The sequence below is a fragment of the Lonchura striata genome, chromosome 8 (assembly GCF_050655825.1).
Source record: "Lonchura striata isolate lonStrDom1 chromosome 8, ASM5065582v1, whole genome shotgun sequence".
Taxonomy (NCBI): Eukaryota; Metazoa; Chordata; class Aves; order Passeriformes; family Estrildidae; genus Lonchura; species Lonchura striata.
In genome coordinates, this window is record NC_140710.1 from 24,668,286 (window position 1) to 24,692,475 (window position 24,190).

The 24,190-nt window shown below is 43.4% G+C and overlaps 1 protein-coding gene across 2 annotated transcripts in view; it reads left to right on the forward strand.

Moving 5' to 3' along the window:
- HMCN1 (hemicentin 1) overlaps positions 1-24,190 on the forward strand; it is a 166,013-nt gene that overhangs the window by 89,331 nt on the left and 52,492 nt on the right. For both annotated transcript variants that reach the window (XM_021525146.3, XM_085586606.1), the window contains exons 36-50: positions 45-168; positions 1,444-1,545; positions 3,626-3,778; positions 6,319-6,470; positions 7,201-7,324; positions 11,192-11,367; positions 11,621-11,717; positions 13,790-13,912; positions 15,324-15,485; positions 16,117-16,398; positions 16,810-16,977; positions 19,368-19,481; positions 21,910-21,996; positions 22,353-22,544; positions 23,270-23,443. In XM_021525146.3, the coding sequence (XP_021380821.2) occupies positions 45-168; positions 1,444-1,545; positions 3,626-3,778; positions 6,319-6,470; positions 7,201-7,324; positions 11,192-11,367; positions 11,621-11,717; positions 13,790-13,912; positions 15,324-15,485; positions 16,117-16,398; positions 16,810-16,977; positions 19,368-19,481; positions 21,910-21,996; positions 22,353-22,544; positions 23,270-23,443 (2,230 nt within the window). The remainder of the gene's footprint in view (positions 1-44; positions 169-1,443; positions 1,546-3,625; positions 3,779-6,318; positions 6,471-7,200; positions 7,325-11,191; positions 11,368-11,620; positions 11,718-13,789; positions 13,913-15,323; positions 15,486-16,116; positions 16,399-16,809; positions 16,978-19,367; positions 19,482-21,909; positions 21,997-22,352; positions 22,545-23,269; positions 23,444-24,190) is intronic.

Consider the following 24,190-nt stretch of genomic DNA (forward strand, 5'->3'; position numbering starts at 1 on the left):
CTGGGGCAGTGGTGTCACACACTCCTCTCTGTGTTTGGGAACAGCTGGAGGCCTCGGGCCGTGTCCTGCAGCTCGGCAAGGCCCTGCCCGGAGATGCTGCCCGCTACACCTGCGTGGCCACCAACGCTGCGGGGGAGGCCCAGCAGCACACCCGGCTCCACGTGCACGGTAACGCGCCCAAACGGGGCTGTCCACGCAGCCCAGGCACCTGGCTTTCCTTGCACATCCATCTCTCAGTTCCCTTTCTCTGTCCCACTCTGTTGGTAAGGAGTGAGAGCAAAAAGTGGCTTTTTCAGAGTTTGGCCTCTCTCCTGTAATACCAAAGGACACAGAAATGAATTAATGGCTTTACAGGTACCTCTGCTGCTCAGAGGCATCCCAAAAAGCCAAACACATTCCTTCTAACCTACCCCACAGAAGGGTACTCTGTGTTTCTTAATCAATGTGTGATATACTACCACTGGCATTACTAATTTCATCCAAGCTTTTTGTGGGTATTAGTATTCCCTGTGACCTCGGGAAATGGGAAATTTTTATAGGAATAACTTTTCTGAGAAAGGAATGTTTTCTTGTGAGGGGATTTTTCTGCCTGTTGAAAGGAATTTTCTTTTGCAGCTAAAAACAGTGTGAAAAGAATCAGGGAGACTTGAGAATCTGTCATTTGCATGTGAATTTAATAAATGCTCTCACCATGGTTTACATATTTTTGGCTTAGAAGTGGTCACGAAGTGTTATGTTTTGCTGATGTGACCCAGTCCTCAAAGGAGGTGTGAGAATCCTCAGGAGGTGCACGAAAAGACTGTGGCAATATTTTCACAGAGTATGGCTATATTGATTTTTATTGCCAAACCAAACCAGTAACTGGAAAACATTCAACTGAATCGAGGAGAGGTTGCAGAGTCTCTGTGGATGGGACTTAGAAAGAGGAGCCACATTCAGACTGTGGTCATTGCATCATAACTAACTTCACTGTGAATCCCATGCTCATAAAGCTCTCCTTTGCTATCAGTCTTCTTGTTCAAACTGTCATTATCTGGCATTTCTGTCATGTTTCAGATTTTGGAACTTCAGGGATGTAAAAGCTGTCTACACTACTCAGTTTACTATCACCAGATGAAGTGAGGGGAGCTTGCCACAAGAAATAACTGCTATTCTGTGTTGTGTACCCATTTACTTGCAAATTTTTAAGTTCCATTTTTCCTGGAAAAAAATAAAATTAGCAAAAATAATGTTTTATTTCTCTTACCACTAATGATACTATATAATTAGAGAGTATTCCCATTTCAGAGGTGAAATGTGGAGAAATTCCTTTGTCACTCAGCAGCTGAAGCTTGTGCAACTCATTGCCCAAAATTTCTCCAAGGGTAGATGGCTTTGTCATCACGTGCTCTGCTAGCTGGGTGGCTGAATTAACAGAAACCTGCTGCTTTTGTCTCTTCCCAGAACCACCCAGTCTGGAAGATGCAGGAAAAATATTAAATGAAACAGTGGTGGTGAATAATCCAATTCATCTTGAATGCAGAGCGTCTGGGAACCCTTTGCCAGGTATCCATGTGCACCTCGGGGAACATTCTCATCAAGGGTTTCACTTTCATGTGTCTTTGGAAAGTAAGGAATATGCTGAATGTGGACCTAATTGTGTGATTTTAAACCAGCTAGAAACTGTGTGATGGGAAATGTCAATGGATGGGCTGACATGGAGGAAGGATTGAGGAATTCAGTGATCCCCACTGATAAATGAGTGAAAAGACATCACAAGGATAATCTATTCACTTGTGATGCCCTGTCCACGGGCAAAAGCCCTATTTGATTTCTACTGAATGAGCTTTAAACACATTCACTTTTATCTCCTGTCACTTCAGTATTTGTTAGTGTAGGGCAGACCTGCAATATTTCATGGATTGGCTCTGCCTGTCAAGTATGCTCGTGTCTAGGACTTTTTTAATGTGTGGATTTTGTTACCTGGTAAGATATAAAATGATAAATAATTATGAGAGCAGTTTGCTGTATTAATTGCCCTATTATTGTAGGGCAAAACAGGGGGAATAGTTACTAAGAGCTTATATCTAATATAGCAAATTATTCTCATGCTGATTATAGCAACATTTTCAGATAAAAGGTATTATTACATTTCAGATGTGCAGCCAGCTTCTCATTTTGTGCCTTTTTAAGAATTAATTCACAACAATGTATTATTTTGTAGAATAATTTATACTTACATGAAAAAATTAAAATACTGAGGTAGTAAAATCTTAGCGTAAGAATTTTATGTCTATCTTACGCTCCTTTTAAATTTTTTTCTCCTTTATCCTCCAAATTTTCAGTTATTTTAATTATCAATAATTAAAACAATGGATTTCAGATAATTTATGCAATAAACAGCTTGGTCACCCCTGGTGTGATGCAATGTCACATCCTATTGTCAAGATACAACATGACTCAGGAAATTGAGGAGCACAGCATCCCACTGGAAAAGAGAGAAGTTGTGTGCAAGTCTTGTCTATCAGTCAGACCAGAGCACTTAGTGTGAGTGTGAGTCTTTCTCCAAAAACCCAGTGTATTACAGATAATCCTTCCCTGAGCAGGAATTTAATCTCATTAGTGAAGTGGTGCCAGCAGAGCCTCAATGTCCCATTCTCCTCATGGATGGTGCCATCTTTTGGCTGAGATGCAAAATCTGCAGATTTTCTTGGTTGGCAACTTCCTATAAAATTTTCTTCTGCAGTAACACCAAGTTTTCTGCTCTTTATTTTCAGATTTTTGATCTGCCAGTTCCACTTTAATTTGGTTGCTTATGTTTTGATTCTTTGTTCCATATAGTTCAGTTTAATGTAATGATAATTTAAGGTAAAAGGTAAAAAAAAATTGATATATGTTATCAAATCCCTGGATAGATTCTCTATCTATCCCCTATTATAAAAATCTATATCATCTAGGGATATTATAGATATATATATAAAATTTTCTTCTACAGTAACACCAAGTTTTCTGCTCTTTATTTTCAGATTTTTGATCTGCCAGTTCCACTTTGATTTGATTGCTTATGTTTTGATTCTTTGTTCCACATAGTTCAGTTTAATGTAATGTTAATTTAAGGTAGAAGGTAAAAAAAAATTGATATATGTTATCGAATCCCCGGATAAATCCTCTATCTATCTATCTCCTATTATAAATATCTATAATATCTAGGGATATTATAGCATTCCTGGATGGTTTGGGTTGGAAGGAACCTGAAAGCTCATCTCCTTCCATCCCCCTGCCATAGGTAGGGACACCTTCATATTTTTGTGTGGTTTTAAACAGCTGCTCTTTATCATGGTATAAGATAAGTAAATTTCCTGTAATTTGCTTTTTGTGATAATTTCTCAATTTCAGAACACTTTTCCATAAATATATGGGAGGTGTGGATGATAGTGTCAAATTTCCTGTTGAACTTCGGGGCATAGTCAGCAAATCTTCCTATTTCCTGATCTTCTGTCACGTTTTACTATTCTTGATCACGACTAACACTGCCACTGACTGTTAAACGTCGGTGTGTGTGTGTGTGAAAGCCAAGGCCGTGTCACAGCTCTGTGGTGCCGCGTTTGTCGGGGCTGTCAGTGACTTGTCCCCGTTCCTCCCGCAGCCGTGTCGTGGTCCAAGGACGGGCGGGCGCTGGCTGGCAGGGGACAGGTGCTGCGCATCGAGGCCGCGCAGGTGGCCGACTCCGGCCTCTACAGGTGCCTGGCTGCCAACGCCGCGGGCACGGCCGAGCTGCTCTACAGCCTCCAGGTCCATGGTGAGTGCACAACCACGGAGCTGTCACTTCTGGAACTTGGGGAGCACTTCTGAGAGCATTGAGTCCAGCTTTTCCCCCAGTGCTGCCAAGGCCACCCCTGACCCATGTCCCCAAGTGCTCCATCCACACGGCTTTTAAATCCCTCCAGGGATTTGGACCCCACCACTGCCCTGGACAGCTGTGCCACTGTCCATAAAGAAACTTGTCTTAATATTCAAATTAACCTCCCTACCCCCAGCACAACTTGAGGCTGTTTCTTCTTGCCCTGTATTGTGAATTAGGAATAGTACATGCAAGCTCCACCTTTGTTTTCCTTCTTTTCCAGTCTGCTTAACAGACTTGGTGTCACTCATCATATGAACACAGAATCCCAGGGTGGTTTGTGTTGGAAGGGACCTTACAGCCCATCCAGTGTCACCCCCTGCCACAGGCAGAGACACCTTCTACTATCCCAGATTGTTCCAAGTCCCATCCAACCTGCCTGGGACACTTCCAGGGATCCAGGGGCAGCCACAGCCTCTCTGGAAATTCCTTCCAGGATCCTCTCCACCCTCACAGCCAGGAATTCCTTCCCAATATCCCATTTTAACCCTGTCCTCTGGCAGTGCAAACTCATTCCCCCTTGTCCTGGCACTCCATGGTCTTCACTCTTCTGTTTTCTCATTAGAATAAGTGTTTTGAATGTGGAAAATGTGCCAAGGGAAGGCATTTCTAGGAAGATGAATTTGTGGAAGAGGTATTCTGTTTAAGGGATCACTTGATCAGTTTTGAGGGCCTGGAAGTTGCTGGGGTTTGTTGTAGGTGACTTCGAAGCTCACAGTAGACAAAGAACACAGATCAAATGCTCTTTCATAATCCAAGAGTTTTAAAGAAAAAAGAACTGTGTCTAAGAAGATGAAGTGGAAGTGTGGGTGTTTGCTGAACCCAGCAAAAGCCCAATTGGAGCTTTTCCAGTGATTTCAGTGGCTTTTGAATATGGCCAGAGTCCAAATTCTTATCTTCAATACATGCATGTGCATGTAGCTGGTTTTCTGGGGGAGTCTTCTGTACAAAAGTGTGGCCCAAATTTGGCACCTGAGATGCACACACACTATATAGTTCCTATTAATGTTAGTAAATGACTTGGGCAGTGCATTTCCATGAATTTTATGACCATCATGGGAAAAACTGATGGCACAAGACACAGTCAAAGGCAATTAACCCCACCCAGTGATTAATTGTCAGGAAATTCTTAGAGCTAAGGTCATTATTCTAGTTAAATAGAAAGTAACTCCTCAGTACACGTGTGTCTTTTTAGGGGTGGCAGAATTTCAGCAAACATGTCCAGAGTTTTCTAGGGGACTAAAATTTTCTAAGACACAGAGCTTCCCCTTCTAGAACAAAGTATATGCTGTTACTTTAGTTGATGCCACAACTAGTGGCATCAAAGGAGCTAATTGCATCGACCTCCTGTCCATGAACCTGTTTCATTCAGCTGGTGTCCTGCCAGGCTGACAGTAGAGAGGTGCTGGAATTTGCCATCCACAGGTTCATCATCCACTGTCCTTAGAGTTTATGAGTTTGAGAAGAAAAAACTTAAAAATTTTGCCTTTACCAGTGGAAGCAATGACTTCTTAATGGAGAGCAGGCTCAAATGCCAAGTACTGAAAGTTGTGCTGCATTTATGGAAAAGCTGCTCTAGATTTCCATTAGCACCTGCCTTGGTCAATTACTGGTCTTATTCACTAGTTTGTGTTGTTAATAGTGTTATTAATGAATCTTATTTGCAGTGCAAAATTTTACATGTTTCCTTCCCTCACACAGGGCTATATGTATGAGTTGCACACACCATTCTCATCTCTTTGCAGGAGTGACTTTAAATATTAAGTTTTTGTGTGATACTAACTTCTAGACTTTATCACTAAGTTATTATTGATAGGAGCAACTAGAATAGTTTTGATTCTCGTAATACATGAAAGATCTTCCTTTTTTAATGATTCTTGTCTCCCTTTCTACCTGAGCCCTACAACATTTGCTAGACTGTGTGCCTCGAGTAAGTGCTTTAGATGTTCCATTGCAACGTTTTGTGTCATCAGAGAGGCAGATGTTTTGCAGTCTAATCTGATAAACGTTTCCATATGCTCTGCTAGGGCAATTTATCACTCTGTGTATGGATTTGCTTTATGTGGTTTATATGGTAAACTCTTTTCTTTAATCCCCACCACTCCTAAAGTCTTCCACAAGGTCTAAATGGAATAGTAGAAAAGTTTGAGGGAATATTTTCTGGCTTTATGGTGTGTTTCCTGGGTTTCACAGCTGTCCTCTGGGCTGTGGGCCCAGTCCCACATACCTTGCTCACAGTAGTTTCACTGCAGTTATCTGCCTGCTCATGCTAGGGAAGAGCAGGATCTGGCACAGAGCAAAGACATGACAAGGGTTCAGCAGGAATAACATGAGAAAAGAGAAATAACATCCAAAACCATGCAGCCTATTTAATGTCATTGTGATTAATACTCTTATGTAGCTGTTACAGCCCTTTTTCTGTGGATTTTTTTTTTCAGTCCCCCCATCCATCTCTGGCAGCAGTGACATGGTGACAGTAGTGGTCAATAATGCAGTGAGACTGGAGTGTGAAGCCAGAGGCATTCCTGCCCCTATCCTGACATGGCTGAAGGATGGGAGCCCTGTGTCCAGCGTCACCAATGGCCTCCAGGTACCAGGGACAGATCCTGCTCTATGGTGGTCCCTGTTGTGGGAGGAGGCTTTTAAGTCAATGCTGTTTAATGGAAGAGAATAAGTTGGAGGATTTGGAATAATAATATAAGGCCTTTAAGTCTGGGTTGTGTGAGTTTAGCTCCAGTACTTTGTGAAGTGGAAGATAGAGATATATTGAAATAAAGTGGTCCTTTCACCTGGTGTCATACTGAGTAAATCTGCATCAACAAATTTTCTGCTTACTGGGAAGAAGGGGAAATTGGACCAGATTCCTCTGCTGAAGAGATCTGGGAGCTCATTACATACAACAGTAATTCAGAAAAGAAAACCAACCTCTGATATAAGGAGATATTTAAGAGGTAAAATGAGAGGTCGTGGTTGGTTTGTGGAAGTTGATTTCATAATTTGAAAGGGAAGAGGGGGAACTGTGTTCTGTGGGGACAGATCAGGGCACAGACAAAAGGTGTAACAGCATGTTTAAAGCTGGTGGGAGGGAGGGAGGGGTGTCCAGATCCTGCAAAGTCTTGAGAATGCCAGGAATTCCCAGGGGCTGGCACGAAGTGAGAGTTTTGCTTTTGCAAGTCTGGATTAGAAGAGAACACTGGAGTGCAGGGAGATGGTGGGAAGCAGTGGCAAAACAAGTGTCCCATTGTGAAATGAGCCCTGGGAGTTCCCCCGCCTGTGTTTGACACTGGGGTGTGCCTGAAGGTGCTGTGCTCCTGCTGCAGGTCCTGTCGGGGGGCCGGGTGCTGGCACTGCCCAGTGCCCAGCTCAGTGACACGGGGACATACACGTGCGTGGCAGTCAACGCTGCGGGGGAGAGCCAGAGGGACATCGACCTCCGTGTTTATGGTGAGTGACAAATGTCTTCCTTCTGGTTCTGAGAGCTCTTCTTGAAGCTTTAATTTAACACACTGGGCCCAGACCCTGAGCAGTGCTGAGTAGAAATTGTCCCAGTCTGTAATGGAAGGCCAGGTGAGGAAGAGTGGATTGTGTATGGAAGTTAAAACACATATGCACATCCACCTTCATTTACTAAAGTGTCTGGGTGTGTCCTTCTGTGTATCCTTGAAGGAATGTAACTACAGCAATGCATTTACAAGTTGAATGCATAAAAACTCATTTACAAATGATAAAACACGTGTTTGTGTAAAAGCAGATAGATTTGCCAAGTGAGAGATATTCTTGGGCCCAGTGCTCTGTTGTCTTTATTGCACCAGAAAGAGGTACTGGGAGTTCCCCATCCAGCGCTGCAGTTCCCATGCCATTCCCAAGACTTGCTCTGCCTCCCTAAATGGAGGGGATTCTCTTAGTGCTAAATAGTGACACTGTGTTGAGTCCAGCCAGTCAGCTCTGTCTCCTTCAAAGAGCAGGAAAGAAGTGGTTTTATAGTTTGTCAGTTTTCCAGGTTGTCAGTGAGTTAATCCTGAATTTTTTACCCAAACTTGTGTAAATTCATCCTCCCTTCTGATTCAGGTAATGCTCTCAGATACCTGGTGGGATTGTTGGGACTGTCCTGTGCAGGATTTTGGTGATCCCTGCAGGTCCCTTCCAACTCAGGACATTCTTGTGCTTTCTTGTAACTTGTATGAATTTCATCCTGGATGTTTTATAACTTGTATTAGATGCCTTTTCATATTCATAGAATGGTTTGGGTTGGAAGGGACATTAAATGCCATCCAGTGCCATCCCCTGCCATGGGCAGGGACACCTTCCACTGTCCCAGGTTGTGCCAAGCCCCATCCAGCCTGGTCTTGGATGCTTCCAAGGATCCAGGGGCAGCCACAGCTTCTCTGGGCACTCTGTCCCAGGGTCTCTTCATTCTCACAGGGAAGGATCCCTTCCCAATATCCCATCTAACCTTGCCTCTGGAAGGCACTTATAATTGTCCTGTCTCTCCAGACCCCTGCCCAGAGTCCCTCTGCAGTTCTCTTGGTGCCTCTTCAGGCACTGGAAGGGTCCCTAAGGTCACTCCATGTTGTGTTCTCAGAGTCTGTGGGTGCTGTGCCAGCAGGGATGCCAGGGAGTGTGACTGTAGCTGGTTTTGAGTTCCCTTGGACACCTCAGAGGATTTGTCCAACAGCAAAATGAGGATGAGCAATAACCTGACATTTGTTTTAGAAATGTTACAGTACCACATGTGTAGAGAGGCATTTACAATTGAGGTTCCAAATGTAGTTTGGCTTCTGCTTTCAGTAGGTCAGTGGACTCTGCCAGTCTCTGGCATTATGGCAATCCCCTGTGGATAACCTTGCAAGAAAAGTTAGGAGTTTGCATGAGTTCTAAGAAGGGGCAGCTGGGCAAGTTATTTGTTCTTGAGTTTGGCTTTCAGAATTGTCTCCCTTGGTTGGGGTACCCCTGACTAAAGTCCTGGTAACTTTTGCATCTAGAAGGGGCAGTTAGAAACCCAGGACTCTGCTGTGGCAAGTGAGCCAAAGTTAATATAGGCTGGAACATGTTATGTCTAGAGCAAGGAATATGAAGGTGTCCTTTGGAGTTTGAGGACAGGTGTGTATGTCTGTGTAAAGTGACATAGATATATTTATTATTCCTCTTGTATTTTCTGGAACATCTGTCCATTTTAGCTGGAGGAAATGAAAAGAGTTAGGAGTTGTGTATGTTTAAAATTAGTGTTGTATTAGAAGCTGGCCAGGGTTGAGCTCAGCTGCAGGACCAGCTTGAGTGAGGCTGTCACCAAAAAGTAATATTGCTCTTCAGACTTACCTCATAAGGGCAATCTAATTAAGAAGCCACAGGAGGAAAGTAATTTGGAGCAGAGTTAGAGCTGGGTTGGTTGGAAATGTGCACTGAGACAGGAGTTGAAACAAGCTCAGTTATGTACAGTTACTATGAGCATAATTAGATTAATTTTAAAACCTGTTCCTTCAGAAATAAGTGCTTTAGTGTCTGTGTCATAAACCCAGTTTCCTTTTGAGCACATTTCAATTCATTTTGCTGAGAGGAAAAGTAATTGGTTGAAAAGTCTTCGGAAATAAATTTGCCTTCTGCCAGAATGGATCAGCTTTCAAGTCTAAGTTCCACAATACTCATAAAGAACCTGGACCTTTGTGAGTTCTAGAATGACAAAAAGATAAACAGATTTTTTTCACTTGCTGTATTTCTTATCCACAGGGACAAAGCTTTTCCCTAAATTATTTACAAACTGATTAAATCAGTTTGCAAATAATTGAGGGAAAATCAGCAGTTTCCTTATTTGCAAAATAACAAAATCAGCAGTTCTCCTCTGAATTTCCTGGGCAAGAAACACAAAGCTTGATTGTTCCTGGTCTTTTTAGGCCACCTTGTCTTGCTGTCCCCTGAGTGCCACTTTGGGACACATTCTGGTCTCCTGTGTGTGATTAACCTAGTGTGCTTTCTCTCACAGACAGTCCCACTGCCTCCCTTCTCTCCCCCAAAGTTCCGTGCACTCAGACCCTCAGGGTCTGGGGTCATGGATCCCAAAACTAAATGACAAAGGAAATGTGACAATAAAGGTTCTTATATTTGGTCCTGGTCAGCTTCTTGGTGGGTTGTATTTTGCCTGTGTTCTTTTTGATTGCAGCCATGAACACTTTCCCTATGGAAAATTTCTGACTTGCTGTGTTCAAGGTTTAGTTCTCAGTTGCCTTCTCAGTTACTTTTGTTTTTCTGGTTGTGGAAACACAATATTTTTAATGAGGAGAAAAATGTGTTTTCATAAATCCTGATACTGTTCAAGAACAGCTAATGGGTTTCAATTAAAGTGTCCAATGGTTTGGGTTTTTGTGTTTCTACACAGAAAACTTTCTTTTCAAAAGGAGATTTTCCTACTGTCTGATTTGGAAATAATAGTGTAAAAATGAGGTTACCACTGAACTGCAGGACAAATGTGAATATAATGCTCAGTGCCAACAACTGCAATAATTAGTAGATCCCACACAGACCTTATACATGGGCTACTTGTAGATTATGATTTATTGATTAAGTCATTAACCCATTGATTTGCTTGTTGACCATGTAAATTCTTATTCTGTCAGCTGTATTTGGCCATCTCTGGACAAATTATCTGTAGGTCAGACTTTTCCTTAAAGTCAAGAATCCTTCTTGGCACTGTCTGGAGCAGCTTAAGACATTTTCAGCTTCTGGGGTTGATTGTTATCTTATGATGTTATAATGAGCTTTTTCACTCAGCAGCTCTTTTTTCTTCTTGGAGGAATGCATCCCCCCCATTTTTATGTACTGGGCGTTTTCCTTTCTAGCTACATTTAAAGGGTTTTTTTTACTGTAGCTGATACCTCACTAGTGTGTATTTTGTGTGGAAGGTATTCTGTAAATAACAAAAATCATTATTGTGTTTTTTGTGGAATAAAGGAAACTGAAGTTATGCGTAACTGAAGGTGTGTCATTTTGTCTTTGCACAGTGAAGTCCCTTAACTCCACATTATGTTTGCTCTGTGAAATCTTCAGTGCCCAAAGGTCCCTTGGTTTGAGCAATAGGACAAGAGGAAACAGCCTCAGGTTGTGCCAGGGGAGGTTCAGGTTGGATATTAGGAACAATTCTTCACAGAAAGGATGCTCAGGCACTGGTACATCTGCCTGGGGCAGGGATGGAGTTGCCATCCCTGGGGGAATTTAAGACCTTTGGATGTTGTTCCTGGGGACCGTGCTGGGGAATGGCTGGACTTGGTGGTCTCAGAGGGCTTTTCCAAGGTAACCAAGTGTGTGCTTGTGTTGGTGCAGTTCCCCCCGACATCGTGGGCGAGGAGCAGAACGTGTCGGTGCTGCTGGGCCAGGCGCTGGAGCTGCGGTGCCAGGGCAGCGCCGTGCCCCCGCCGCGCCTGGCCTGGCTCAGGGACGGGCGGCCCTTGCTGGAGAAGCCAGGCCTGGGCATCTCTGCAGATGGCAGCGTGCTGAGGGTAAGCTGGGCACGCAGCAAGCTGGGGCTCCCTCCTGGGCAGCTGCACCCTCCGTGGGGGTGGGACAGCACGGCTCTCTGGGGCAGCAGAGAACAGAGGGTGTGGAGGGAGGGATGGCAGAGACCTGTGGTCTATTAATAATATTCTGGGAGACATATGTAAAAATAAAATTGAAACCTGAGCCCCCTCTCCCTAGACATTTCATTAATAACTATGTACAAAGAAAAAATCAAGGTTTTCCTTTTGTCCCCAGATTGAAGGAGCTCAAGTGCAGGACACCGGACGCTACACTTGCGAAGCGACCAATGTTGCTGGGAAAACTGAGAAGAACTATAATGTCAATATTTGGGGTAAGATTTATTAAGCTTATTCCAGAAATGGGAATGAAGCTCAGGGCTGAATTACGATCTGAGACACTGAAATCCTCTGTAGTTCATCAACACTCAGTTGCTGAGGCACATACAGGGATATATTGTTGTATTTGCTGTAGTTGAACATGCCCAGGACAGTGCACACATTTTTCAAATCGCTTTAATTTATTTCTAAATTAACACAAATTACTCTACAGACCTTTGAGCTTGCAGGAGTAAGAGCAGTTAGATCTATAACTAGTGAAAGGCATCTCTTCTCATGGCAGGGGATTGGAACATGATGATCTTTAAGGTCCCTTCCAACCCACAAGATTCTGTGATCATGATTCTATTATAAATACCTGGGTTTGGATCCATAGCTTTAATGCCATTTAAAGTAACATACCAACTTTCCACTTACTGAAATGCTGAAGCATTGGAAATTCAGATAAATAAAAGCTGCATTACAAACTTATTAGTGCTGAATCATAAAAACAACTTTAATAAATTTTTTCTATGGCTCTATAATGAATGTGGCTTAGGACATTATTTTAATAATGGCTTTTGAGGGGGTTTTCTGCACCATCATTTTCTTCTCATGTACAAATTGAAATGTCCCTGGTTTACTATTATAAATCAATTTCTTGCTTTGGAGTCATAAGACTAGAATTACGTATGACGGTTTGTAACACTGAAATGACATTTTTCAGTTCAGATTTAATGACTGTCATTATTAAAAGATCGATTCACGGCATTTGAGTTAGAGGTTAGTGTTGTAGTACCATGCCATTTTCCTATGCTGAAGCAAATACCATTTACTATGGAGGTCAGTTACTGTGGAGGTCAGCTTCTGCTCTCCTCTCTCTCTCCCAGATTTTTGCACAGGACCTTTGCTGGGGGGATTTAGATTTGTTCCTTTGTGCAGTAGAACCATTCCAGTAGGATTTGAATGGAGGGATAATTCTTTGCTAGTTAGCAGCTTTGATGGGATAAGCTTGATGGAAACCACAGGCTGCCTGTGAAAGCCATCTGTGGATAATTGTTTAGAATTATAGTTTCCATTTATGCCACAGCATCCAAAGTCCTCCTTGCCATATTTTGACATTTTAAATCCATGAAATGTATCCTTCTGAGAATTTGTGAGATCCTTGGAGCTAAGTGTGGACCCACGAGCCAGCCAATGAGTTAAATTAAGAGAATAACACAGGCTTGTCCTGGCTGGAAGCAAGACAAATAAAGGGTAAAGTAGGCAGTACCATAAGGCCCTTGGCAGTGTTGATTCAAACCCCACACACCTGGTTGCTACTGGAGAGCTGGAGGTGTCAGGAGAAGCTGGCTATTGTCACATGCATTTAAAAAGTGCTGCATAAATTGTTCACCTGGGAGGTTTTATTTGCCAAGTTCAACCTACAATCTCCTCTGCTTTTTCTTGGTCTCTACCTACTCTATTTTCATCTGATGAAGATCATTCCCTGATTCCTGAGAGGCAATTAGCCCTTCCCTAGGGATTGAACCAAAGTGCTTTAAGACTTTGAGAATCAGCGTAAAACACTGGTCCCTTTTGTCTGCAGCTGGTTTAGAGTCACAGAGCTGTAAAGCAAAGTGATCCTTCTGTTGCAGGAGGGTGATCAGAGGAGTGGGATCCATAGCCTTTGGATGTGGCAGCCAGTGTGCTGATGCAGGAAAAATTCAAAGTAAAAATGTAGGCTGAATTTTAAAAGTTACTGGTGATTATCTCTGTGGGTATATTAGCTGAGGCCATGAATGAGGCAAGCTCTTAGAGTTGGAGTCACTTGACAAAGTTCCCCAAACCATCTTTGTTCAGTGAAGTCCATTAAAGGCAGCCCAAAATAAAGGCTGTGCATGCAGCAGCCCTTGGAGCCCAAAAGGATGGATGCAGTCATTCTCATGTGTATTGTTCCCTACCCAGGGCATGGTTAGCATTGAGGAGACAATCCTTGTCATTGCTTCAGAGCTGTATGGGAGAGATTTGAATGAGGGTAATTTGGGGTTTACTGATGTCTGATAATGTGTTGTTTCAAAGGCTGCACTTATTTGGCTTTTCTTTGCAGTGTCACCAAGTATTTCTGGCTCAGATTACAGCTCTCAGCTGACAGTCACTGAAGGGAGCTTGATTAGCCTCATCTGTGAGTCCAGTGGCATCCCACCACCCAGTCTCACCTGGAAAAAGAATGGTGGGTAACTGCCAATTGTCTGTTTTATAAAGCAAATGGGATAACTCTGATCTGTGGGTTTGCTTTTCATTTTGTGTCCATTTTAGATGGTGTGTTCTGAGGAGCTCAGGTGTGCAGATATCTGTGTAGTCCTGGCATTGGGTAACATGAACTCCAGGAGCAGATTATTCTCTTTTGAGCAAGTGGAAGGTGTCCAGGTCCATGGCAGAGAGGTGGAATGAGATGATCTTTAAGGTTCCTTCCAACCCAAACCATTCTGGGATTTTAAGACTTGTTAGTGGGTCCCAAATGTCAAGGCCAGGGTCACTGGGAGTTCCTTGGTGTGAATTTGAGTTTCTGCCCTGTGATCCACTGCATATCACAGATTCTCTGAGCTGGTTTTAAATCTGCGGCCATGGCATCATGCCAAGTGGTGAAGATGTGTGTAGTTGTAATTGCTTTGGGGATACACAAAACCCTTTCTCCCCTCGCATCTTGTTCAAGAGTAGTCTGCACACCTTTTGCTTTAGGGGTTAAAGTTACATCGCCAAACACCTCTTTAGGAGTTGGAAGACAAAGCCAGCTATTTTCAGCACCTTTTAAGCACTCGTGGAGACAGAATACAGGGCAAAATAAAGAGAATTTACTTTTTCTCTGTGTTAATTCTTGTGTTATTAATAAATCTTACTTATATTTGTGTTTTTCTAAGCAAAACAATTCAATATAATATGTACTTGCTTTAATTAATTTCGGCTCATGGAAAGAGCAGGTTTTAATTACAGAACACTTTTTCCAATGCATAACATATTCAGAGAACAGGAAGTTCTTTTTAATCCCTGTGTCTTGGAAGTTCTTTTTAAACCCTATCTCTTGGAAGCCATGACATGTAAATGCACTGCAAGGCTAATGTGTGTGCACTTAATATCAGGAAGGAGACTTAAACCTGCTAGAAAGTCTAGAAAAGCAGTTAGAAAGGAAGAGTATATTTTTCAGCAGTATATTTTTTTGATGCACTTTGTAGAGAGGGAATGCACAAGAGGGAAATGAAGATTAAACTTCTAAAAGAATCCATGGCAGGTGCATTCCTTCTGTCAGTAAGTCTCCCTGCAGTTGGAAAGATGAAAATGGATAATCTGAGCTCTCAGAGAATGCAATGGGAGTTTGCTGTCATGTTTCTGCTGAGGATTTCCTAAGAAGAACCTGTGACACACAGCACACAGTGTGAAACCTAAATTAATTTCTAAACACTGAGAAAGTCCTCAGGATCTACTGGTGCTGAGTTCCTGCTCTCTGGGAAAACTGAGAGAGTACTTCTAAAATGGGCAAATGTGCAAGTCAGTCCTTTTGATTAAACCAGTAGACTTCACACCACATGACTTTCATTTGCTCCTGGCAGCTTGTGTGGTTTTATGTGACAGAAGGTGTTTTGCAGGCTCTCCTGTGGTGCCGGAGCCATCGGGAAGGGTGCGGGTGCTGTCTGGGGGCAGACAGCTCCAGGTTGCAGTTGCTGACAGGTCTGATGCTGCATCTTACACCTGCATTGCTTCAAACGTGGCTGGGAGTGCCACCAAAGAGTACAGCCTGCAAGTGTACAGTAAGTGCCAGGAAAACTCTGATCATGGTTTACCAGTTGTGCAGTAATGTTATGGGAAGGTGAGCCGGGCAGTGATGTTGAGCTGCAGGGTCTCCAGAGACAGAGTGCTGGCTGTAGGACAGTTTAGAGGTAGTTCAAGGAGAGTGTTATGTCATTAAAATTTTGGCAATTTGGACCTGTAGCTTGACCAAGATATTGCATATCCCTTTTGAAACTGCACAATCCACTGATGTAACCCCTTCAGTCTTGCCCTCAAGCTGCAGTAGTGATGACAACTGACAAAAATTAGATTTCCCTTCATTCCCTTAGACTTTATTATATTTTTGTTGGGAACAAAAGAAGGTATTTTTAAACAAGCCCACAGAGAAGAAAATCTTCCAAAATCTGTAGGGATTGATAGTGTGGGGACAGTATTTTTTAATTTAATTTTTTTGCTTGTTTGCATTTTAAAAATTGCCTGTAAGTTAACATTTTAAAAAACATTTTTATTTTATGCTGTGAGAGAGAGGGAAAGGAGCTGATTTGCCTTTTACTGGCCCTGCTGCTCTGAAAAACTGACTCAGCAGCAGGTGAAGATTCTGAAGTGCAGCTTCCAGTTGACTCTTACACTGTGTCCCTTGTTCCTCCCTAGCTCGACCAACTATATCGAGCAGTGGTCCCCACCCGTCAGAGGTCATTGTCACGCAGGGAAGTGAAATATCCCTGGAGTGCGAGGCTCAGGGCATTCCTGAGCCGGCGGTGACGTGGCTGAAGGACGGGCGGGCGCTGGGCAGCGGCAGGGACGTGGCGGTGCTGGCCGGGGGCCGTGTCCTGCGGCTGGAGCGTGCCCAGGTGTCCGACACCGGCCGCTACGTCTGCGTGGCCACCAACGCCGCCGGCCTGGCCGACAGGAAGTACGACCTCAGCGTCCACGGTGAGTGGGGGTACATGGAAATCCACCACTGCGTGCCAGTGGTGTGGAGCTCAGTGCACCTCCTGGATCTGCTGCAGCGGATGCAGCTCTACTTGCAGTGTTAGGAAAAGCCCAAATCTTGGTTTATAACTCCTGAGTATTTTAAAATTGTAGCCCTCTTTCTGTAACTATCAATCTACCCTGAGTGGCTTTGTCGATCAAGATAAGCAGGATAAGGTACAATTTTACGTGATATTGGGGTGAGTGTCATGATGGGAAACATTCTGTTGTTGGAGAGAGAAATTAAGGTTTAACCAAGACCACCCTGCTGCTTACCCTCAGTAAACTAATATTTGGATGACACAACATTTTGTGGGCAAAATGAATTGGTATTTGTTCTGAAGTATGGCTTTTCCTTACTCTTTGCTGTAGTTCCCCCAAGCATTGGTGGTTACCTGCAGCTGCCTGAAAACATCAGTACTGTGGAGAAGAATCCCATCTCCCTGGTTTGTGAAGCCTCAGGAATCCCCTTGCCAACAATCACGTGGCTTAAGAATGGGTTGCCCATCACCTTAAACAGCTCGGTGCGGATCCTCTCAGGTACAAAAGCTGGAGGGCAGATGGCAACATCTCAATTTGTCATGCCCAGAAATACTCTTCATTGGCTCTCCTATTTATTTTTTCTCCACCTCTTCCTCTTCACAGTTGTTTTACCATTTAAAGAGGAAAAGTCTTTGAAAGAACAAATTACAAAAACCAAAGCACATCTCTAATTTCTATGGGTCTGTATATGAAACCAAAGAAATGAGGCATGTAAATGCATGTAAAAGCATTTCTGACTGTGTTGTTTCTTTGACCTTGGATTTGCCACTGGCAAGTAGAAATCTCATGGCAATAAGTTTTGATGGAGTTTCTAATACACTGTGATAGCCACCCTGCAAAGCCTGCATCATGAACCTAAGAAAACTGATTATCAGACAGGTAAAGAGCTGGAAGGTGTTTAAGAGCTCAGCTAAGACTGCATTTGAAGCTGATAAGCTCCAGGATATTTTAATTAGTGCAGCTTTTAATGTTACACATAGTTTTGTCCTATGCTTTCCCATTTTTGCATATGGTGTGTGGAAAAAGGAAGTGGGTGTGTGATTATTTCCCAGTTTGAACCTGGCTCTGGGAGCTGCTCTGCATTCCCTTCTGTCTCAAGTTACCGTCAACAAAATTAACATCTTCGGGGCTTGGTTGGTTCTGTCCTGCCTGTTGCTTTCTACACCCACACTAATCTCACCTCCCTAATCGAGAGTCAGGAAGGGAGAGAGAAAAAGATGTTTATTGTGTGGGAGGGGAAACACGCCAGGGCTCAGGGCTTTGTTTTCCTCCAAACTTTGTGCTTCAAAAAGCTACATGTTGTGGTAGTGAACTGTAGCCAGCATGGCCACTTGGAGCTTTATTTGTGCTTGTAAAACTGTAAAAAACAACAATAACAAAAATCCTCCTCTAATTTTGGAGTTAAATACTTTGCCAAACCAAGATATTGGTTCTGTTGACTGAAAACATACTTGGCATTGTAGATCATTTCAGTGTGTGGACACACTGCTGCCAGCTTTTAGTCAGTTAATTCAGATAATGGAATCACAGAATATCCTGAGCTGGAAGGGACCCACAAGGACCATCCAGTCCAACTCCTGGCCCTGCACAGGATACCCCAACAACCCCACCCAGTGCTTGAGAGCATTGTCCAAATACCGATGCTTGCTTTTGATGATCCTTCCTGCATATCTTCTGGGAAAAAGAAAAGAAAAATCCACTGTACCCTTCCTGCTTCCCATGCAGCCCATGCCCTAAGCTGTACATGGGCTTTAGGAAGGAGAAGAGCTTTTGTTTTGCCAAATGTAGAAAATCTGCCTCAGCACTGGAGAGCTGGGTGTGCTCTGGTGTGTGATGCCAGGGAAGGCCACAGTCTCCTGCAGGCAGGTTTCTACTTCTGTTTTGGCCTTGTGCAGGGGTGGATGGGAGAAGGGATGAGGCAGACATGAGGCTGGAAGACCTGAGTCTCCCTCAGTCTCCCAGTGCTCCCTCTGGCAGGCAGGATTCCTTGGGTAGAGCCACATTCATTAACCAGCTTAGCAGTTTGTTCCTCCAAGTGCATGACCAGGATCATCACGTTTTGGGCTGTGTCTCAACAGTGATAGCCACAGACAGGAGCTGCCTAGGGCGAGTGTAGTGTGGATTAGGGAATGGTTGCTGATGGGAGAGCTGCTAACCAGAAACTGGGAAAAGCTACAGGCTGGCTGCCACCTTTGGCTTCAATCTCAAATGCTCCCTGATGTCTGTTCTGCTGTTCCTGTGCCAAAAAGAAAGGAAAGAGAAGTTACTCTGTGATGGCAAAGCAGGGATATTCCTGATCTTTGGTCAAATATACTTGCAAATCTTCCTTTTAAATGAGCATGTCTGTACAAAGAGTCAAGAAGAATCTGTTCTTTTAAACCATTGCATGTAAACCAGTGCTATTATCGGCTGTTACTATTACTATTGATGGCACAATTAATGTAAATGCTAGAAGGGCGAAGTGGAATTTTATTCCTTATCTATATATATGAAAATACCTTAAGGGTATTTATAATACAAGGTATTTATAGAAATAAGCTTGTTTTTGTGTGTACACACATAAAAAGCACTGATGAGGCATTATTAATTTTCCTGAATACTCATCTAGAATCTCAGTACAGGAAAGCACTCTTGTGATTGAAAACCCTGCTGTCTCAAGCACTGTGTGCTGTCCTAATTTCCTGCCCAGCAGTGTGTGTTACAAGCACAGCATTCCTGCCATGTCCTAAGTGCCAATCCATGAATCCCGTGCAGTGGAGCAGGGTGTGTGTGCCCTGATCAGCCCTGGGGTGGTGCTGGGGGGCAGAGCAGGGTGTGTGTGCCCTGCCCAGCCCTGGGGTGGTGCTGGGGGGCAGAGCAGGACTCTGATGCTGTTTTGGCTGTCTCAGGGGGCCGGACACTGCGGCTCAGCCCTGTGGGCGTGGCAGACGAGGGACATTACACCTGTGTGGTGACCAACGCTGCAGGAGAGGCCAGGAAGGACTTCTACCTCTCTGTTCTGGGTGAGTACCTGCTTGGATTTGGAACAGCACAAGAGAGGGGTTTATACAGTAAGAGGGAGGGTATTCGGTATACTTTGCTGGTATTTTAAAAAATATTATGCCAAAACGTGCATCATTAGGGGAAAAAAGTGCATTTGATACCACAGACAGAAAATTAGGTTGTAAAGATAAGGTTCTTCTACACAGAATCATAGAAACCTGGAAGGTTGGAAGGGACCTTAAAGCCTGCCTCATTCTAACCACTCCCACCCTCCCGCCATGAGCACCACTATCCCAGGCTGCTCCAAGTGCTGTCCAGCCTGGCTGTGGGTACTTTCAGGGATGGAAACCTGTGCCACAACCTCCCCACCCTCACATATTCCTTCCCAATATTCCATCTATCCTTTCCCTCTGGCAGTAGGAAGCCATTCTTCCTCGTCCTATCTCTCCAGAGCCTTGTCCAAAGTTCTTCTCCAGCTCTCCTGGAGCCCATTGAGGTCCTAGAAGGGGCTCCAGAGTCTTTCCACAGCCTTCTCTTCTCCAGGATCAGCAATCCCAGCTCCAATGCAGTGGAAATGTTCAGTCAGCAGAGCCTTTAGTATGACAGAGGTTATAAACCAATGCAATAGGGGGTGGTCCTACTGATGTTTTAGACCAGGAGTTGTCCAGCAGGCTCTTTAGATGCTGTTTGGAACCATTAATGTATTATTCTATCACATTGCTTAGTTTTGCAAATCAGTGTTTTCCCCAGAAAACACTGCTTCTTGATTTAATAACTGTTATTTTTATCAGTAACTGTCAGACCTGGCACAGTGCAAGTTTTCTCTCAGCATTACTGTGTCGAATTTGTTCTCAGTTTCCTTTCCTTTCCTTCCTTTCCTTTCTTTCACCCTCATCTTCCCTTGCCTTCAGCTGACTTGGGCATATTCAGCCAGTAAATGATAACTCCCATTCAAGTCAGTTCATGTTTATTTGATGAGCTCATGGAAGTGTAAGTGTGGTAGAATGGATGAGATGGATAAACACTGGAAAGCATTCATTGTCTGACTGTTTTCTTTGGAGGGTTTTAGAAGCAGGGTGTTCTTGAGGGTTCTGGGAATCTCTATTGCATTAGGCTTTGTTTTCCTTGAAGAAAAATGCTCAGTGAAGCTGATTTCAAGTGGAAAATTCCATTGTTAGTATTCTCTTCCCTCCCCCCAGTAATTTGTCTTTCTAGAAGAAAGTTACTGGAATGAGAATCCTCACCAGTCACTGTCAGTGGGACTGTACACAGACATGCCAGGATTTTTATGGATTATTATCATAGGCACAGCAGTTTGCAGGCAGAGCTTGGTGTAATAAGCACAATATTTATATATTTAAAAAGGCTTTGGTTTGAATTTGCCATATTTTTGAAATTGAGATGTGTTGATGACTTACTGTATTATTTTGGAGTGAAAGCAACGAGTTGTTGTCTTTGTTTATCAATAGTAGTAACTTCTGGTCTGACTTAAGTCCTGAACGTCGTGATTTTAAGTTTTGTTTCCCCCATCTCTTTTCTTCACTCAAGTTTAAACCTTTCATTAGTTATCAGAAATATGATGTAACATTCTTGTCTCTGTTGACAATGAATTCTGCATATTTCCATGATTCTTACTTTGATAAAATGTTTGCTTCCAACAATGAGCGAGATCACAAATAAACTGTTAAGTATATTTTAATTCCTTTCTTCTTAGGTCTTCTCTCTAGGCTGAAGGTTTGCATTTTGCAGGATTATTAAAACATAAGTCTGGCTCCTTACTGTGACATTTTTGTTACAAAATTTCCTGTATCTCCTGGAGATGGAGCTGCTTTCTAATAACTACAGGTCTCCTTTTCAACCTGTTATTCTCCATGCCTATTTCGACTTGTAGTGCCTGTTTCTTTTGGCCTGATCTACAAATGCATCTACCTTGAAAGAAATAATTGATCACAGCTTTTAACCAGCACAGCTACTCCCCAGCATACTCATAATCTGCCCACCACATCCAAAAGCACAAACTGACCAGGATAATTTGGAAACATGTCAGCTATACAGTAGGAGTTTCCTTGCCTTGGGTTGGCTGTTTGAGGGTGGGGGGGGGACGGGGATAGCTATTTTAGGTGTTTTATCTTCTACTTCCCTAGAGAAATGTAATTTGTACCACAGCAAGTTGCCTTTAGACATATGTAGTGGTTCATTCTCACATGGAATTAGCTGTATTTGCAGAGAACACTGATAAGCTGTGGCACAGCATCCACTTGTTGGGAATCTGCTGTATTGCTCCTGTTTTTTTATGTCAGTTACTGAGTAAGCAAGCACAAACAGTTGTGAATTTGTTTTCCTAGTCCTGTGTTCCCAGGCTCATCCCTCCTAGCAGCATCCTCAAGAAGCCTGTTGTGTTTCAGTGTTGCTGAAACCATGCTGATGTTGTGTCCTTTCCTGTTGCAGTGCCTCCAGGGATTGTGGGGGAAAATGCACTGGAAGATGTGAAAGTGAAAGAGAAGCATGGAGTTACCCTGACGTGTGAGGTGACAGGTAAAAGAACAGTTTATGATTTACCTTTGCTCATCAAAGCCATGGTCAGATCACTACTGGTGCTGCACACCCTGTTTTTAAGGGGATTTCAGCTCAGTGGGATCCAAAGGTTGGATGAGATGAGCCAAGAGGGATGTTGCTGCGATATTGCTTCTCCAAAGGCCTGTGGAATTTCAGAGGAGGTGTATATCGCTTCAGGTGGTTCAGAGACTTCAGAATGCCTTTTCCAAACCTTCTCTCCTTGAATGTACACGAAAAGCACACCTGAAACTGTATTTTCCTGTTTCTCAGAAATCTTGGTATATCCTAGAGGTTATACACCAACTCATGTTTGCCATTTTCCCGACTCCATCAAGGGAACCCCATGCCACAGGTCACGTGGCTGAAGGATGGGCAGGCTCTGGCCGAGGCTGGAGATCCCAGGATCTTGTCCAGCAGGCGATCCCTGCAGATCTCCGAGGCGCAGCTCCTGGACACGGGGCGCTACACCTGTCTGGCATCCAACGCTGCTGGGGAGAGGAGCAAAACCTACAGCCTCAACGTGCTTGGTGAGCAGCTGCCTGCAGAGGAACAGGCAACTTGGGAAGAAAGTCCTGTTGGAATTCTGTAGGGCTTTTTTGACACAAGTGCACAGGTTGCCTCTCTGTCTAGAATTTTGCATCTTAGTAATTGGTAAGTGATAATGATTTAATAGAAACACCAGTGCTGTGCTTTAGACAGCAGAGCTGGAACATAGAGAGCCTTCATAGGATATCATCTCTATGGAATGGGCAGGACAGCACTTTGGCTTATTGTGATTCAAGGAAGGAGCATCTGAAGAGCATTTCAGATTGTGATCTCTTCAGAAAAGCTGAAACCATCTGCACTCCTCATTTTGTTTGGGTTTTTTTTTTTCCATGAGGGTTATTGCACAACAAAGTGCAAACAATGGTGAGTTTGTTTTCCACAGCCTTGTTCCTAGGCTAATCCCTCCTTCCAGGATCATCAAGCAGCAGCTCTGCTCAAGGAGTGGTGGCTGGCTTCCTGGGGAGCTGTGCTTGACAAAGGCATGGGTGGGAGTGAATTCCACTGGTTAGGGATCACTGCTGACTTCAGGACAAAACATAAAACCAGCTGAACGTTGTCTGGGTATGGGTTTTGGTGCTCCTTGTAGGACTTGTAGGACTCCCAGCTAGCTGAGGCTGCAGCCAGATTCCTAGACTGAACAGGGACCAGAAAGTGGGCTTTTCAGAGGTGCTTTCCTCCCTCTGGTTACTGATTTTGTTCTTCCCAGTGGCTCCAAGCATTGTGGGAGCAGACAGCCAAGGGAATGCAGAGGATATCACTGTTATCCTCAACAGCCCCACCTCACTGGTCTGTGAAGCTTATTCCTACCCCCCAGCCACCATCACCTGGCTGAAAGATGGGAATCCCTTAGAGTCCAGCAGAAACATCCGCATTCTGCCAGGTAAACTCTCTTTGTATTGGGAAATAACACCTGATTCTTTTATTGAGTGTTTTTCTGGTACAGACTTCTTTAAAAAAATCAAAGGATATATTTCTATGAAGTGCAATGCACTGACACAGGGTGCCCAGAGAAGCTGTGGCTGCCCCATCCCTGGAAGTATCCAAGGCCAGGTTGGATGGGGCTTGGAGTAAGTTGAGCTAGTGGAAGATGCTCCTGCCCATGAATGAGCTTTAAGTTCCTTCCAGCCCAAACCATTCTGGGATTTCTTAAACTTCCCTAGCACTTCCCATTCCAATATTTTTAAGTACCTCACATTAACTGATTGTTTATTTGTGTTTTATTATGTATTTATCCTTTTGTGCCATCAAGCAAAATTATGGGAAAATTCATATGAGCTAATGATGAATATAAATGACTTCCAATTAAGTGTGGAAATTAGATGGAGAGAGATATAAATTAATAAAGAGAATGAGGTGGGAATTTTCTAGGTCATTAATAGCTTGCCATTTTTAGTTAGTACAATAATTTCTCCCTAGAATAATTTCTCACTGAACTCCATTTTTCCCTAGTATTTATGGAGGTGGAAAATGGGAACAAGTTTTAGAGGGAACACTGGATTACTGTAGATGTATGAATACCTTACCTTATTAACTGCAAGTGTTCAGAGAAAGAATGAGTCTTTGCTAAATATCTTCAAGAAATTCCCTGCATGGATTTCTTGAGGAAATTTGTTAGCAAATTTCCCAA